This window comes from Heteronotia binoei, chromosome 4 (genome assembly GCF_032191835.1).
Source record: "Heteronotia binoei isolate CCM8104 ecotype False Entrance Well chromosome 4, APGP_CSIRO_Hbin_v1, whole genome shotgun sequence".
Taxonomy (NCBI): Eukaryota; Metazoa; Chordata; class Lepidosauria; order Squamata; family Gekkonidae; genus Heteronotia; species Heteronotia binoei.
In genome coordinates, this window is record NC_083226.1 from 67428994 (window position 1) to 67444726 (window position 15733).

General features: G+C 38.4%; 1 protein-coding gene across 2 annotated transcripts in view; it reads right to left on the bottom strand.

Moving 5' to 3' along the window:
• The window catches only part of NMRK1 (nicotinamide riboside kinase 1), a 42893-nt gene that overhangs the window by 26915 nt on the left and 245 nt on the right, over positions 1-15733 (bottom strand). The window contains exons 1-3 of one of the 2 annotated variants that reach the window (XM_060237477.1): positions 14291-14362; positions 10938-10978; positions 9856-9946 (exon numbers count right to left, since the gene is read on the bottom strand). In XM_060237477.1, the coding sequence (XP_060093460.1) occupies positions 9856-9946; positions 10938-10966 (120 nt within the window). In that variant the 5' untranslated portion in view covers positions 10967-10978; positions 14291-14362. Of the gene's footprint in view, positions 1-9855; positions 9947-10937; positions 10979-14290; positions 14363-15733 lie in introns of those variants that run through there. The other variant, XM_060237476.1, reaches the window with a different exon arrangement.

Genomic DNA, 15733 nt, shown 5'->3' on the forward strand with positions numbered 1-15733 from the left:
CATCCCTGTTTCTAAACACAACTGCATATGGTACGCACTTCAGGAATCCCAGGATTTTCCATAAAAATTTTGATTGGACACCTTCAATGTTGTTGTCCAAGGCTGTGATCCAAACTGGGACCCCATATAAGAGCTGTGGTATCACTTTAGCCTTAAAGATTTTTAGCGCAGCTGGGACAAACTGATTGCCTCTACTATAAAAGAAGCGCTGAATAGCTGCAACGTTAACATTGACTGACTTAATTATACAGTTACGGTGATTAATCTAAAATGAGTTATATTGGAAATGAATTCCTAAATATTTATAATATTGTACTTGTTCCATCTCTTTGCCACCTATTGACCATTTAATTGGTTTCCAAGATTTGGAAAATACAACAATTTTAGATTTGTCATAGTTCAAAAGGAGCTTATTGTAGTTAAGGAAAGTGATAAAGGGCAAGCAAGCGTTTTAATCCAGTTCTGGAACAAGATAGTAAAACTGTATCGTCCGCATATAAAAGTAAGGGAACATGTCTGGCACCGAGTTTAGGACTATGATGATCGATATCTGACAAAGAGGGAGCAAGGTCATTAAGAAAGAGGTTAAACAGAAAAGGGGCCAACACACAGCCTTGTTTAACCTCTTTGTTTAACGGGATTTTTGATGTAAGATTGCCTGAAGAGCATTTGACCTGACAAAAGTTAGAAGTATATAATTTTTTAATAAGCAGGAGAAGTCTTTTATCAATACTTGTTTGTTCACGTTTAGCCCAAAGCAGGTCCCTGTCAATTGAATCAAATGCTCCCTTTAAGTCTAAAAAGGCTACATACAATTTCATCTTTTTTCCTAATAGTGTATTTGGAAATTAGATGAGACAAGGTATTTCTGTGATCAAGAATAGTTTTGCCTTGACTTCCAGGGGAGGAAAATGTTGAGCGGGAGCAGGCTGGAACTTCTGTTCAGGGTAGTGGAAGGCAAATTAATGCCTACTGCCTACTTTTCTCAGTTAGAGAACAGTTCAAGACATGCACGGAAAACTTTGAAGAGATTTACCTTGGCTTAAAGGGAGCCCTGAAGGGGGTCTTCTTTGAGGGGTCTCAGGGGAAGTTGCATAGTCATCGTCTGCAGAAGTGCCCAGAGTCATTTACTTGACATAAGCTCGTCAGGATCCTAACCTTCTTGGACATTGCTAAGCATCTAAAGCTTTGAAAGACCAGTGGAAACTTGGATAATTGGAAGAAAAGGTACAGAAGATTTTTTTTTCATTCCGGAGCTATCTATAGCTTAAAGGGACAAAATAAAAGGTGGGAAAAGGAAATATAGAGAGCTTGGAAGAAGAGGAAGGAAGGGGTGAAATTTGGACTTTATGAATATAAAACTGCTAAAAAGTGAGAAGGAATTTATTGTTTTGTCTACTTGCGGTTTGGAAGTAAAAGCAATATCGTCATACTGGAACAGACTTGCAGCACATCTGAGCAAGACAGGAAATACATCAAGTATTATGAGATCTCCTTGTGAGTTGGTGGCAACAACAACAGGAAGCAGTAGAAAGAAAACCTACTCTAGCAATATATACCATTGAGAAACATCAGCGGCCATTGCTGGGAGACTAAATTAAAAATATTGTTTTTAAAAGAATTCGGGACATTAAAAATTGTTGGAATCAACTGAAAAGAGGGTAAGAAGATAAGTACTATTGGTCATATTTTCTATGGGCTCCTAGGAAATTTTTAAAAGTAAAGAGATTTTAAAAAGTAGTAAAAAGTTGCGGCCGCCATTTTGGAAATTTTAAAGACTTAAAATACGTATCTGGACTTTGGGGGCTCAGAGGACAGCGAAATTGGGCTTGCCATAAAGGGCAAGTCCTAATCTTTTGAACCTGATAGTCAGATTAAAAACTGGTGAGGTAAAAAATTGTCATTTTTTGAAGGTTTTAAAAATTTTAAAAATTCATATCTTGGCCTAGGAAGCTCAGAGGAAGATGAAATAAAGCTTCTTATAAAAAGCAAGCCCAAATCTTTTGAACCTGACAGTTAAATTTGAAATCTGTGAGATTAAAATTTTTGGTATTTTTGTTTTTTTGTTGTTTTTTTTCTCTCTAAATGTCTGAAGCCAAGCAGACCCGACAAAGGGCTCTTTCATTAGAGAAAATGCAGGAACAATTGGATGCCATGGAAGCCAGAATAATGAAAGGAGTTGGAAAGATGATAGATGAATCAAAAGAAGAAATTATTGCAGAGATGAAAAAAGACATGGAAGATCTCAAAAAGGAGACTGGGGAAACAGTTAAGAAAGTGCAGGAGGTAGAAGGAAAAATGAAAGTGATACCACCTTGTTGAAAATTCAAGAAAAAGTGACAATTCATGACTGCAAATTGATGGAAACTCAGATACATCTGAGAGGAGTACCTGAAGTGGAGGATGGTGATTTGAAAGGATATATAATAAAAATAATTGCAGAATTCCTAGAAGACCACCCTGATGAGACCAAAAATATGTATGACTATATGTACAGAGTGAATTCACTTTTTGTCAAGAAAAACAACCTACCAAGAGATGTTGTTATAAGATATATGACAAAGGAAATGGTGGGAAGGATCATGAATAAAAATTTTGAAAAGACATTGATAGTGGGAGGCAGTAAAGTGAAAATCATGAAGGAGTTGCCAAGGCAAATGATAGGAGAACATATAAAAAGCTGACAGAAAAATTGAGAGACAATGGCACGAGGTTTAGATGGATAATACCTGAAGGCTTGAGCTTTGAACTCCAGGGGAAAAGAGTCACAATTACAAATGTGCAGGAGTTGTGTAGATTTTTTGAAGAAAATAAAGAGTTTGCACCCTGGTGGATTACAAAAAAGAAGGGCAACATTTCATTGGATTAAGAAACAAAACTGTAATATAATTTGCTTGCAAGTAGTACATATTAAACAAAAGGATTATAAATTTTTATGGAATAAACAATTGGGAGTAGAGTTTTTCTCACTAGCTGAACAGAAGAAAAGGGAGTGGTTTTATATATTAAACAAGAATTGGAGCCAAAATTAGTATTTAAAGACAAGGATGGAACATTTGTAGCAGTGGAGATAATATTAAATGGGGAAAAAACGTTATTGGGACTGTATGCGTCTAATGGTGCAAAGGATGCCTTTTTTAAAGACATTATACAACAATTTGATGAGTTGACATGATCAAGTATTGCTAATGGGAGACTTTAATGGAACAGTTAGGAATTCATTGGATAGATCTGGAGGAGAAAAAAAATGATGGGAAAGAAGGGAAATTGCCAAAATCTTTCTTTGAATTGGTTAAACAAGAAAATTTAGAAGATCTATGGAGGAAATTTAATCCTGAAGTGCGGGACTATACTTTTTTTCCAGCAAGACATAAAACTTTCTCTAGAATTGATATGCTGTGGGGAACTAAAGACTTAAGTCTTATAACAAGGAAGATAGCGATTTTACCTAAAATTGGGGCCGACCATAACCCAATAATGTGGATTACAAAATTGTCCAAGAAATAAAGATGGAGATTGAATAAAGAAACAGTGACATTTCTAGAAAAGGAAACTAAAGCTTTTTTCCAAGTGAATGATAAAGAAGATATTGATTTTCAGACGGTCTGGGATGTTTATAAAGCAGTAATGAGAGGAGTGTTGATTACTTTGAATAAGAAAAAAGAAAAAAAGAAAAACAGTGGACATTCAAAATGAAATAAAGAAAAAGGAAGGGGAGCTGAGAACAAGACCAGGGAAAAAGAAAATCTTAAGGGAAATTACAATATTACAAACTCAATTGAGACATTTGTTGAATAAAGAAGTGGAATGGAATTTGAAAAGACTTCAGCAGAAATCCTTTGAGGGAGCAAATAAGCCGAGAAAATATTTGGCTTGGCAATTGAAGAAAAAGAGAGAAAACAGAATTATTAACAGAATTGTGGTAGATGGAAGAGAAGTGGTTACTCAAGAAGGAATAAAGAGAGAATTTTTTAGGTACTATGCCAAACTGTTTAAAGGTGCCAAAATAAAGAAAGAGAAGATGGATGAATATTTACAAAAGTTAAAAATAGAACTTCTAACTGAAAATATGAGAAAAGTTTTGAATGATCCAATAGAAGAGATAGAAATTGAAGCAGCAATCCGCGCAATGAAAAATGGAAAAGCTCCTGGACCAAATGGATATACAGCTAAATATTTTAAAACTCTTAAGGATGACTTAATACCAAAATTGCAGAAGCTGAGGAATATAACAAGAATAAAAGGGAATGTACCAAATACATGGAAAGAAGCTGTTATTTCCTTGATACCTAAAGAAGATAGAGATGCCACGAATGTAAAGAACTACAGACCAATTTTGTTATTAAATAATGACTATAAAATATTTACAAGAATCTTGGCAGAACGGCTTAAACAACATTTGATAAATTTTGTAAAGGAAGATCAAGCAGGGTTTCTTCCCAAAAGACAAATAAGAGACAATATTAGGACTCTTGTAAATATTGTAGAATATTATGAAAGACATCCAGAAAAAGTAGTAGCATTATTTTCTGCAGATGCAGAGAAAGCATTTGACAATTTAAGTTGGGACTTTATGTTTGCTGTAATGGAAAAGATGGAGTTGGGAGAAAGCTTTATAAGAATGACAAAAGCAATATACTCTGAACAAAGGGAAAGCTTGTGTGTTACAGAAGAAATGAAAATTAGTAAAGGTACTAGACAAGGTTATCCACTTTCACCATTGTTGTTTATAATGACTCTTGAAATTTTATTGATGCAGATTCAAGAAGAAAAAGATATAGGAGGTTTACGAATAAAAGGATGTACTTACAAAAATAGAGCATTTGCTGATGATATAATGTTTATAAATGAAAACCCCATACAAGTTACACCTTTGTTGTTAATGAAAATACAAGAATATGGGGAGTTGGCGGGACTTTCTATAAATAGAGAAAAATCAAAAATTGTGTAAAAATATGCAGTTGAATAGACAACAAGAATTACAAAGATTAATGGGCTGTGAAGTTACGTCTAAGGTAAAGTACCTAGGGGTGGAGATAACAATGAAAAACATTGATCTGTTTAAAAATAATTATGAGAAGTTATGGCATAAAATGGATGAAGATATGCTAAAATGGAACAAGCTTAATTTGTAATTGCTAGGTAGAATAGCTGCAATAAAAATGAATATTCTACCAAGGATAATGTATTTGTTTCAAACTATTCCTATTGTGAAGGATGCCAAACATTTTGATAAATGGCGTACGAAAATTTCAGAATTTGTGTGGGCCGGGAAGAAGCCAAGGATTAAAATGAAAATTCTTTCAGATGCAAAAGAGAGAGGCGGATTTCAACTACCAGATTTAAAATTATATCATGAAGCAGTTTGTTTAGTATGGATGAAAGAATGGATAACACTGTTAAACAAAAAACTTTTAGTGTTGGAAGACCACGGAAATAAATTTGGCTGGCACGCATATTTGTATTATGGAAAAAAGAAGATGGATGGTCTTTTCTCTCACCATTATATAAGGAGCAATTTATTAAATACATGGATAAAATATAAGAAATATGGAGATGAGAGAAGACCTTTATGGATTGTGCCAGCTGAAGTGATAAAGATAACGGATAAGGCAGGCGAAGAAAAGTGGCTGTCATACAATCAATTATTAAAAATACAAAGTGGGAAAATGGAACTGAAGACTGCTGAAGAATTGAATCATAAATATGATTGGTTTCAAATGCAACAAATAAAAAGCTTGGAGGGGAATGACATCAAAACTGAAGGAATAAGGAAAGAACAAACAGAAATGGGAAAAGTTTTGCTTGGAGACAATGAGAAACTAATTTCAAAAGTATATAAATTACTTTTACAATGGTCTACAGAAGATGAAGTAGTGAAATCTCAAATGATAAAATGGGCAACCACTGTAAATAAAGAAATAAAGATGGAATCTTGGGAATATTTGTGGAAGAACTCAATGAAACTCGCAACATGTCAAAGTATTAAAGAGAACTGTTTTAAGATGATGTATAGATGGTATATGACTCCTAAAAAATTAGCAAAGATGAATAACAAGATGCCAGACAGGTGTTGGAAATGTAAAAAGCATGAAGGTTCTTTCTACCATATGTGGTGGACTTGTGAAAGAGTTAAAACGTTTTGGCAGATGATCCAGCAAGAGATTTCTAATATCTTGGGATATGAGTTTAACAAAGTTGCAGAGACTTTTCTGTTGGGATTACAAATGGAAAAATTTCCAAAAGAAGATAGAACTTTAATCTGGTACTTGCTCTCAGCTGCTAGGACATTGTATGCACAGTTGTGGAAGCAGGAAAAAATACCAGAGAAATGAGACTGGATTATAAAAGTTATGTCATGGAGTGAAATGGACAAATTAACAAGAATATTAAGAGACTATGATTTAGAACTTTTTAAATTGGAGTGGAAGTTCAGAAGTTACATAGAAAAAAAGTGGAAAATAAAGGGACACTGGACAATCTTTGATAATGATTAAGTTTTTAAAATAAGAGTATAACTTTTGGTTCTTTAATAGTTAAGGGTACCTTTAATATTTGTTTTTCCTTAAGTAAATAACACTTGCGGGGGTCAAGTAACGGGGGGAGGGGTGGGGGAAAAGTAAGATATGGGGTAGATAAATTTTTCTTTTTTAAATTGTAAGATATAGATATAGTTTTGCTACCATATGTTACTAATAAAAATTGTTTATAAATGAAGAATAGTTTTGCCTTTACAAAATACCAGTTGTTCCAGACCAAGAATTTTTTCTCGTGTCATCCATTGTTCAAGTTTACTCAACAGATGTTTAGAATATAGTTTGCCAATGGTAGATAGGAGACTAATCGGCCTGTAATTATTTGGGATGGCAGGATCTCCTTTTTTATAAATTGGGGCCACTATTGAGTTGAGCCAGCCTTAGGAATTATGCCTGTTCTGTCAAGAAGGATGCGAGCGGAGTAGCCCACCAATCTGAATCTAACTTTAGGATTTCAGAACGAATAGCATCAGGGCCTGCTGCTTTACCTAATTTCAATTGCGAAATTAGTTCTTTAACTTCATCAGACGGCACAGAGGGCCACTCCGTTAGATCTACCTGAGATAGTTCGAAAGGTCCAGAAGTGTATAAAGTACTGTGGGAGAACATAGAAAAGAAATATTGGCACCAGACATTGGGATAGCAGACATAGAAGGGGCATCAACTCTATGGGCACCTGATACAATAGACCAGAATTTTTTAGAGTTCTTTTAAGATTACGGCCTGGAATAGCTCCTCCCATTGAAGCTTAGCATAGTCAATCTTTTTGTTTATGATAACCTGAGACAACTGATTTTGAAGATCAAAGTACTCTGATGGTAAGGACAAAGCCCCAGAGTCATGGTAGCATCTATAGATATTGCGCAACAAGAGTTTTAATGGCTCTACATTCTTTATCAAACCAGGGTTGCAGAGATTTCATGTTTCTTTCTTTTTTTACATTTTTAGGTCTAGCATTTAATGAACTAAGAATGTTAGATATTAGGGAATCATAGGCTGTTGTTAGCACTGAAGGATTAGTTGCATTAGTTAAAACACTTCTAAGATTTGAAAGGGAATGAGAGTTTAAAAGTAACTGAGCTTCTCGTTTTGTCTGATTATTCCAGCAGATTTTTGGTAAGAACGTAGAATCCACCAAGTGTAGAGAGGGGTTAAGGGAAAGGTCAGGGGAAAACTCTGCATGGAGGGTCAAAATAAGTGGAAGGTGATCACCGATAATGAGATCACCTATGCAGAAATCTTTTATATAAGATTCTAGTGAGGGAGGGACAGTAATGTAATCAATTGTAACATCCCCAGAATAAGAAAACCTTTCCAGGCCATTTAGCCAGACCCTGTTGTGTTGGATACAGAATTTGGCAAAACAAATGCCTGCCAAGTTTGAAAAGCTATCTTTAGCTTGCCTCCTATAGGAAAAAAAGGTGGTAAAGTAGCATCTAAATTGAGGTTAAGGGCCTTAAAAAGATTTTTTTCATCATTGCCAACTCCTGCATTAAAATCCCCTGCTATTATTATTTCAGTGGAGGGAAATTTGGTTTCCAGTTCATTCATAATTATATTCAGGTGTTCCCAATGATGTAAAAGGGCCAAGTTTGAAAAGCTATCTTTAGCTTGCCTCCTATAGGAAAAAAAGGTGGTAAAGTAGCATCTAAATTGAGGTTAAGGGCCTTAAAAAGATTTTTTTCATCATTGCCAACTCCTGCATTAAAATCCCCTGCTATTATTATTTCAGTGGAGGGAAATTTGGTTTCCAGTTCATTCATAATTATATTCAGGTGTTCCCAATGATGTAAAAGGGCCGATTTATCTAGGGCAAAAGGGATATATATGTTTACCAAAATCACAGAAAGATTCCCATAAACAAGCTTGATAGCTTGTTCCACAGCGCTTCCAGACTGTAAGGGAATGCATACAAAATTATAAAGAAGAGACACAAATATAGACAAACCCATTTGAAAAAGACCTCTTGAGTTGGTTCTAAAGGCTGGTAGCGAATAGGGCTTATAGCCTTCAAGGTAGTTCGGATTTTGGGACCAAGTCTCTTGAAGTAAGATGACATCAAAGTTCTTAAGGTAACTAATGAATTCTGCATCTTTGGTTTTATTCCACCAACCAGCCACGTTCCACAAGATGATCTTAATATCCGATAATAGAGAAGTATTTGGAATTGAAGACAATGAAGAGGATCTCAGTCAGTCATCTTGGAATAATTGGTTTGACGAACAGGAAGAAGTAAAAATCATACCTTCATTTTCAAGGCCTCTAGAAATGTTTTTGCTAAATTCACAAAGGCTTGGCCAGATAAGTTTATCCTTAGGATTGATGGAATTATCCATAAACGTGGTGGGCGATGGATGGATCTCAGCAACGACCAGCCTTTCCAAGGGCTGCCTGGTTTCAGGTTGAGGGTAGATGGTTGATGGAATCTCAGATGGAAGAGTAGGTATCGTATTATCAAGATTCGAGTTTATTAAAGGAGGATGAATGGAGATTGAAAAATGAGGTGGATCTTGTTGTTGATCTAGATCGATCAAAGGCACATCTTGGAGATCTCTCAACTCAGCAGAAGAAGTCTCCGGAGATCTCTTTTGCTGCCCACTCTGCTTTAATAAGAGACTTTCTTTCAACAAGTCTAATCTTTTTAAAATGTCTTGTTGATCATAAGTCTGGAGAGATTGGAACTGATCTCTAAAACTGTATCGCCCGCATATAAAAGTAAGGGAACATGTCTGGCACCGAGTTTAGGACTATGATGATTGATATCTGACAAAAAGGGAGCAAGGTCATTAAGAAAGAGGGTATTAGAGTTGGGTATCTGCAGACTTCATCTGAATATGACAAGACTCTAGATGACAAAACATCAAAGACAGAAGAAATAAGGCCTTTTCAGATGACACATCAAGATGATCTGCAACTGACCACATATATTGTAAACACTGTTGCTCCATGGAACATCAGATTAATGCAGTCACCATTTGGTGTGAATAGGGCAGTCTGTGGATTTACCACACATATACAGCTTCCATACACATAAACCAAAATGCACACATTGCCCAATTCACAGAAAACAGCAGTCTTGCATACCAAATGCATTTGTGTGGGAACAGCACAATCCTTACACATGCAGTTGGTGGGCCTCCAGTTCACCTGGCCATAATGTCAGGGTTATAGACAGAATAACATCAGACAAAGGCATAGGAGAATGGCACAGAAGCGGTATGTCCTTGTGAAAGGGATTACTTGACATAGCTATGCTTTGCTTTATCCTACAACTGAAGGATTGCTCTTGATTACAGTTAAAGATGCTTGAAATTGTTACCTTAAAAAAATCATCTTGAGATATTATGGTGCAGTTTGGAAGCTGTTCCTTAAGCCTTCTTGCCAAAGATGTTTTCCCTCCATTTGTTATGCTGAATTTAAAGACAATATACAGTCACATAGTAGCAGTTATACTATTTTGATAGTTTAGTAATTTTGTTCTCCAGTAGCCACTGTACTATTGAAGATATAGGATTTTGCCCCACTGGAAATATAGGCTTGTGCCCCTACTACAGAGAAGCAAATTCTAAGTTGGAAAATTCCTGGAGATTTCGGGCAGAGCCTGGCCGGGGAGGGTCCTCAGCAGGATATAATTCCACAAAATCCAAAAACATCAATTTTCTCCAGGGAGGATTGATCTATCATCTGGAGATCAACTGTAATCCTTCCTAGGAGACATCCAGGCTCCACCTGGAGGCTAGAACCCTACCAAACTAGCATCTGTTGTCCCTAGCTCAAAATTCCTCCTCAAAACCCAAACTACAGTTTACAAGGACACTTTATAGACAAAGACATGATCTAATAGAAGGAGAAGATGATACTGGTTTTATATCCCGTCCTATACTCTGAATCTCAGAGTATCAGAGCCATTACAATCTCCTTTACCTTCCCCACCCCCCCACCCCAAAAAACCCTGTGAGGTAGGTGGGGCTGAGAGAGCTCTTACAGCAGCTGCCCTTTCAAGGACAACTCCTACAAGAGCTATGGCTGACCCAAGGCCATTCCAGCAGCTGCAAGTGGAGGAGTGGGGAATCAAACCTCGTTCTCCCAGATAAGAGTCCGTACACTTAACCACTATACCAAACCGGCTCTATAGACCAAGCAGGAATCTATGAATACTATTTTTGTATAGTTATTAAATAGTGGATACTATTATTGCAGGAAACTTTGATATCTTCCCCTAACCACTTTTGTAGATGGGAATCTCACTTTCCCACAGCTCAGAACATTTGTAGGGAAGTCTCCACACTAACACCAAGTGAGAAAAATGGACATGAACATATATGTTTAAATACACGACTATAGAAAAAATTAAATTTCATCAGTCTAATAAAGACAGGAATGTTATCTGTTCATATTTACCCTCCTATTCCAATGACCAATGTCTTCATGGTATTTACAACCTTAAAAAAAAGACAGAGTCAAAAATTTGTCTATAATACAGCAGAAGCAGATATGTTGTTTATGAGTCACTTCTGGTATGCATTTAAGTCATTAGAGGACGCCTCACTAAGCTGAATAGCAGAGAGTTTAGCTGATGCTGTAGAAAAGGAATGGAATCCAGAGCCACATGTTTCACAACATGCCCACTCCAAAACTCCCAATACAAATTATATTGCAATAAGCATTTCCCATTGAATATTAAAAGCATTCTAGCTCAATATAGAGCTGTAGTCTTTAGCATAGAATTCAAGCCAAGGTTGCTCTTCCCAGCTTCTTTCACTTCATTAATTCATGGACTTAAAATGGAGCATGAGATCATCATGATTAACAGTTAGAGGTTCCAGTACTAAGTGTTGGTCAAAGGAAAAATCAACAACACAAAAGCTATGTCAGAATCTTGGTTTGGCATAATAACAGATATCACCTGGCTTTTTGCTTTTGGAGCATGACTACGAAGTCCTCTTTGAAACAGTACGTGAACTTAACATATTCCAGTGCAAAGCTCAAACTGTGAAATAGATGTTGATTCAGCATTGCAGCAACTCAATATAAAGTTAAATAGTGATGAACTCAGGAACCAGGATTTATACACCTTCTAAAATTGTAGTAGCTTGAACTGATGCAAGAGTGACTTGACAGGGTCTTCAAAATATTAGTGACCAATTTCTCACTCTGTTTGCTTGAGGTTATTGTCCCAGCATTCTTGAATAAAAAGCCCTAAATGCAAGTGTGTTATTTGATATTGAACAGTTTGCTATTCACTTAAAATGCACGTTCTCCAAGGTTTTTATGAAGCAGCTTTCCAATATCTACAAACTGTTCTCAACAAAACTGGTTCTCAAGGTAGCTTACAGAATAAAAACAGCTAAACAGCTATTTTTAATGATTGGCATAGCAGTAGGGAAGTGTGGAGATACACATGTCTATCAGCCTTTAAAGTGAGAAATTGTCACAAGTTCTCCACAGCTGGTGACAGTTCGCTCTCAATACCAGGATTTCAGTCAAAAATTTAAAAATCTATATAAAATGAGACATTCTTCTCCACGTGAACTGAGACTATTTTCTAACAAAGTTTTAGCAATCCTTGGTTAGAAAAATCTGCCTACTTTCCAGAGGAAGTTTCAAAGTAGTTCATGCATCTGTGAGTAAACATCTCTCTGCCATGTTGAATCTTAGACAGTATGACTGGAAATTTTCATCTGACCCATAAAGATTGTAGGACAGCACCATACCACTCCTCCTCCACTGCAGCTCTCTGAAATTGTGTCCTGCATAAACAGCATGCCGGGCAAAGTTAGCACCATCAGTACAAATAGGAAACTGCAAAAGATAGCCCTCTTCTCCAGCAACAGAAATGCAGTTCTGCCAGCATTAGTGCCATTACAATGGTGGAATATTTCGAACCAACACTGTATTTAACTCAACTTAAACAGCCAGTATCTACTAACATTGTAGATTACTCAGACAGTACCATATTTAAGAAAATATATTTGAAGAAAGAGTGGCATATTTTACATACCCACATCATTCCGGATACATTCCACTGACAGCCAACATAGTGCACTGGTTAGAGTGTCCAACTAGGATCTGGGAGACTCAGGTTCAAATTCCTACTTATGCTATGGAAGCTTGCTGGATAACCTTGTCAGCTATTTTGAGCCTAACCTATCTCACAGGGTGAGGATAAAATGGAGGCAAGGATAACAACATAAGCCACTTCTGAGTCCTCATTGAAGAGAAAGGAAAGGAACAAATGAAATAAAAATACTAAGCATCCAAACAACTTTTTATGTTCCTTCCACTGCCAACAGAGCATCACACAGCAATTGACCCTACTGCCCCAGGCACCATCCCCCCCACACCAGATTTTGAAAAAAATGTTAAATTACATATCACTACAACATTAAGCTATGGTGACATATCAGCTACTGATTTTATAAAACTCTCCCATGGTGCTGTGGAAGTAGCAGCTGCAGGAGGTGGGCAGGACTAAGACAAGGATAACAACATTGTTGTGGGTGGGACCTACAAAGATGTACACCATCTTGTCCACTCAATATGCAAATGTGCCTTGATTGTGATATTTCCAAAAACACCATGTCTGAGAAAGACAGGCAAAGTGGGGGAGAGGATGCACAGAAAGTGGGTAATTAGGGACAACATCACGCAAATGCTCTACTAAGACCTGGCCCAACATGGACAGCAGGCTAATTATGATACAATGCTTACAGGCACAATACTATTATTATTACAAAACACTAATAGAGCTAAAGATGAACATGTTACAGACAGTTGGTCTCTGACCCCTTAGGAATCAATTGCTGCCAAGCCATTTCCCAATGACACAGTGTACTTGTACTCATACACAATTACGCAAGTTAAGAGTTTCATATTGGCAGGGCACAGTCCCAAAACAAACTGACAATGAAGTATGCTTTAGTAAGTCTGTAGTCATTTAGTGCCACAAGACTTTTTATTTTAGTATACACAACTACCCAACAGAAAAATATCAAAGGGGAGCGTATGCAAGAAAAAATAGGCAGCACAAGTTGTAATGTACACTTTGTCTGTTAAATATGCAATTTGATTCCTTTGGCAGCCCCAGATGTACTCTCAAACTATTCACATTTACCCCTGCAAGAGTAAAGGCTGTAATTAATTGGACTCAGCCACTGACTAGAACATGCTATTCAATGCAAGAGGAGGCTTTGTTGTTTAGCAGCCTCACTAAGAATATAACAGCTCTCGGGAGTGTTCAATACTATAGGCATTTAAGGAACCTGAAAGTCTAACTCCAAACAAGTCCCGATTAGTTAAATGCTTTTAGAAATAAAGCACAAAAATAACTTTTATATAAAATACCGGGGAAGGCAGTTCAAGTGTATACTTATGCCTACAAATTTCAAAAGCAGAAAATGCAACAACAGAATTACACACTCGTACACACTTCTGAAGTTTTGGGCGCTTACCAGAGACATTATTCCTCATACACCATGATGCAGAAGATTCAAATCAGCAGATATTATTACCAGGGCTTTTTTTAGTGGGAACGCAGTTCCGGTTGGCTAGGTGTCAGGGTGTGTGGCCTAATAAGCAAATGAGTTCCTATTGGACTTTTTCTGCAAAAAAGCCATGATTATTACTATTTGTTATGTTTTTATAATAAAAGGGCTGACAATTACATTTTCCTATGAAGTACATCAGGAACCAACAAGGATGCAGCAAAATAACAAAGGCTTTCGATGCTTGCTAGCGAAATTGACTTCCCTTACCTGTCTTAATAGATAAACCGTATGAATAGCGGCAGGAAAACACAGTAATATCCACGCTACAACCACACTGACAACAACAGCCTCTTGTAAAGCCCTCTTAAAAGGCCTTAGCCCCGCCCTATGGGAGGCGGTGCAACACAGGCAGAGATTACCGTAAGTATCTCTGCAGAGCCTGCTGGGTTAACTCTCTGACCCGGGTCTGTCCATCCTTACAGGGAACCACTATCCCCGTCTTGCTAAAACACACTGTCACTTTCATCTCATCCAAATGTGTAATTTTTTTTTTTAAGATAAGGCCTGTTTAGGGTTTTGGAAAGGGGGAGGGTAAACTGCTTTGCAGAATGGGACCAGAAAGGAGACAAACCCTGCAACCAAAAAGGAGCAAAACTCCAAAACAAAACCGTACAGGACTTAGGGTTTTAGAAAAAGGGAGGGCCAGTTGCTTAGCAGGCGATGGGGCAGAGAGGAAACAAACCCTACACCCAAAAAGGCGCAAAACTCCAAAACAAAACCTTACAGGGTTTTGGAAAAGGAGGGTCAATTGCTTTGCAAGCGATGGTACTCTGCAACCCAAAGGAGCAAAACTCCAAAGCGAAACCCTACAGGATTAGGGTTTTGGAAAGGGGGGGGGGGGGGTCAACTGCTTTGAGGGCAATGGGACCAGAGAGGAAACAAACCCTGCAACCCAAAGGAGCAAAACTCCAAAGCAAAACCCTTCAGTGCGGGGGGGGGGAGAGGCAGAGATTGCTCTCAGCAACAGGTGTTGGGGGTGGGGGGAGGAAAGAGGGTGTGGAGAGAGAGAAGGAAGAGGTAGAGGGGCTGTTCAGCAATGGAGGCCTGGGCAACCCCAGCCAGCAGGCATGGCCTTCCTTAGAGAAACAAAACAAAGGTCAGCGACCAGCTGCAGCCACGAAGGGGACTGGAGGCCGGCCAGGTCTACGCGAGGCAAGGGAGGAGAAAGCCATAGATAGGAGAAGGAAGAAGTCCTCTCACCCCCCCCCCAAAGTAAACCCACGTTATTAGGCGGGGGGGGGGGGGAGACTGGAAGGAGAAAGCGTGCGGGGAGGACCCCGGAGGAGGATGGTGGTAAAGAAGGGGGCGGGCCCGTCGCCGCCACCCTCCTCCTTCTCCTCTGGCGGCTGCAAAAGCAGGAAGGGGGGAAAGAAAAGGCGGGGAGGGGGAAAAGCCACACAGGCCGCGCTGAGGGGGTGCTTCGCCTCGTTCCCCGCACCCCCTCTGCTGCTCCTTCGCCTTCTCCTCAGCCCTTTCAAGGGCGCTTCCGCTGCCGCGCTGTGGGAAATCGGCGGAGGGGAAGAGGAACGGTGGGAGGTGCTGAGAAGGGCCGGCGGCGGGGTTGGTTTCCTCGCGGCCGCTCCAGGACAGCCCAGCCCGGCTCTTAAAGGGGCCGCCGCCCCGCGAGGAACGCCTGGAGAGGGCAACGGC